The sequence below is a fragment of the Cebus imitator genome, unplaced genomic scaffold, assembly GCF_001604975.1.
Source record: "Cebus imitator isolate Cc_AM_T3 unplaced genomic scaffold, Cebus_imitator-1.0 Scaffold1615, whole genome shotgun sequence".
NCBI lineage: Eukaryota > Metazoa > Chordata > Mammalia > Primates > Cebidae > Cebus > Cebus imitator.
Genome location: NW_016108930.1, coordinates 9301 through 10466, shown reverse-complemented (window position 1 = coordinate 10466; position 1166 = coordinate 9301). Strand labels below are relative to the sequence as shown.

Here is a 1166-nt window from a genome sequence, read left to right as displayed (position 1 = left end):
GGGGAGACCCGAGGGAGAACAGGCAGAAAAAGAGCACAGGGGCGCTAAGATGGTCATCAGGGCAGCTCCTTCTGGGCCTAGCTGGATCCCTCTGCCTTCGCCGACAAACTCCAGAAGCTGCCAGGCATCCGGGCCGAAGGTCCCCAGGTCAGGCCAGAGCTGTACTGCTCTCACTTTCTGTGGAAGGCTGGGCTTGAGGAAGCTTCCTGGTCTGGCAGGGGATCAGGGTGGGGATTGTCCACGGCGGTGAGTACGTTATTGTTTCAAACACTGTTTTGTCTCAAAAGTGAGAGTCCCGGCTCCTGCCTGGAGGAGGTGCCACTGGGCAGCTTCAGGGGGCTATGGTGTGGACTGGGCCACTCCACGGAATCCATTTGGGGTCAGTGCTTGTCCTCTTGCCTCTGAGCTTTGTCCAGCTGGTGGATGCCGTTTGCAGAACCGGAATTGCAGATGGTCTGGGCCTTGTCGGGGCAGCTCCTCACGGCCTCCATCAGCTTCTCCACCTGCTGAGCCTGGTCCAGCGCGTCCCGCAGGGCGTCCTCCGTGCTCATCAGCTGGTGCTGCAGCCTCAGGAGCTCGGGCCCACGCCCGAGGAGGAGGGGTCGATGAGGGAGTAGTGCCTCTGATCCCACAGGGGCTTCTCCTTGTCCAGTCCCATCAGCTTTTCACGCAGGCCCTGGATGTCGTCCTTGAGATTCTGCTCCTGGATGCGCCATTCAGCCTTGTGCACCTCGCTGCTCAGGTCCCTCTCGGGCCCCGGGGAGTGGAGACTGGCTTCCAGCAGCAGCACCCGCAGTTCGTTCAGGCTCCGCTCCTTCCGCAGCAGCTCCTGGCTGATGAGGACCAGCTGGCCCGAGGCGTCGTGGGTCTTCCGGGACATGGCCTCCAGCTCCGCCTCCAGGCGCCGCTTCTCCTTCGGGAGGGCGTCCACCTTCTCGCCGGGCTTGCACTTGCTCTCCAGTGCACGTACTTGGGCCCTGAGCATCTCGGTCTGGGAGGTCAAGGCTGTCACCTCTTTGTCCCTCTTGTGCAGCTTGTCCTGCAGGCCCTCCACGGTTTCCTTCGTCCTGATCGTCTCCTCTGAAATGTCATTCGACTCAATCATGTGGGTGTGCTGGGAGGAGCACAGGGCCTCTACCGCCTGGAGTCTGTCCTCGGCCACCAGG

At 62.0% G+C, this 1166-nt stretch overlaps 1 protein-coding gene across 1 annotated transcript; it reads right to left on the bottom strand.

The window, feature by feature from the left end:
* Positions 1-6: 6 nt before the first annotated feature.
* Positions 7-1160, bottom strand: LOC108299061 (CAP-Gly domain-containing linker protein 2-like). The gene has a single exon (XM_017521475.2). It carries the CDS (start codon positions 1103-1105, stop codon positions 569-571), a length of 537 nt encoding a protein of 178 aa, XP_017376964.2. The 5' UTR covers positions 1106-1160; the 3' UTR covers positions 7-568.
* Between the last annotated feature and the right edge of the window lie 6 nt (positions 1161-1166).

Excerpts from the sequence above, each read along its gene's own strand:
- LOC108299061 (XM_017521475.2), bottom strand. The coding sequence starts at position 1,105 with ATGATTGAGTCGAATGACATTTCAGAGGAGACGATCAGGACGAAGGAA.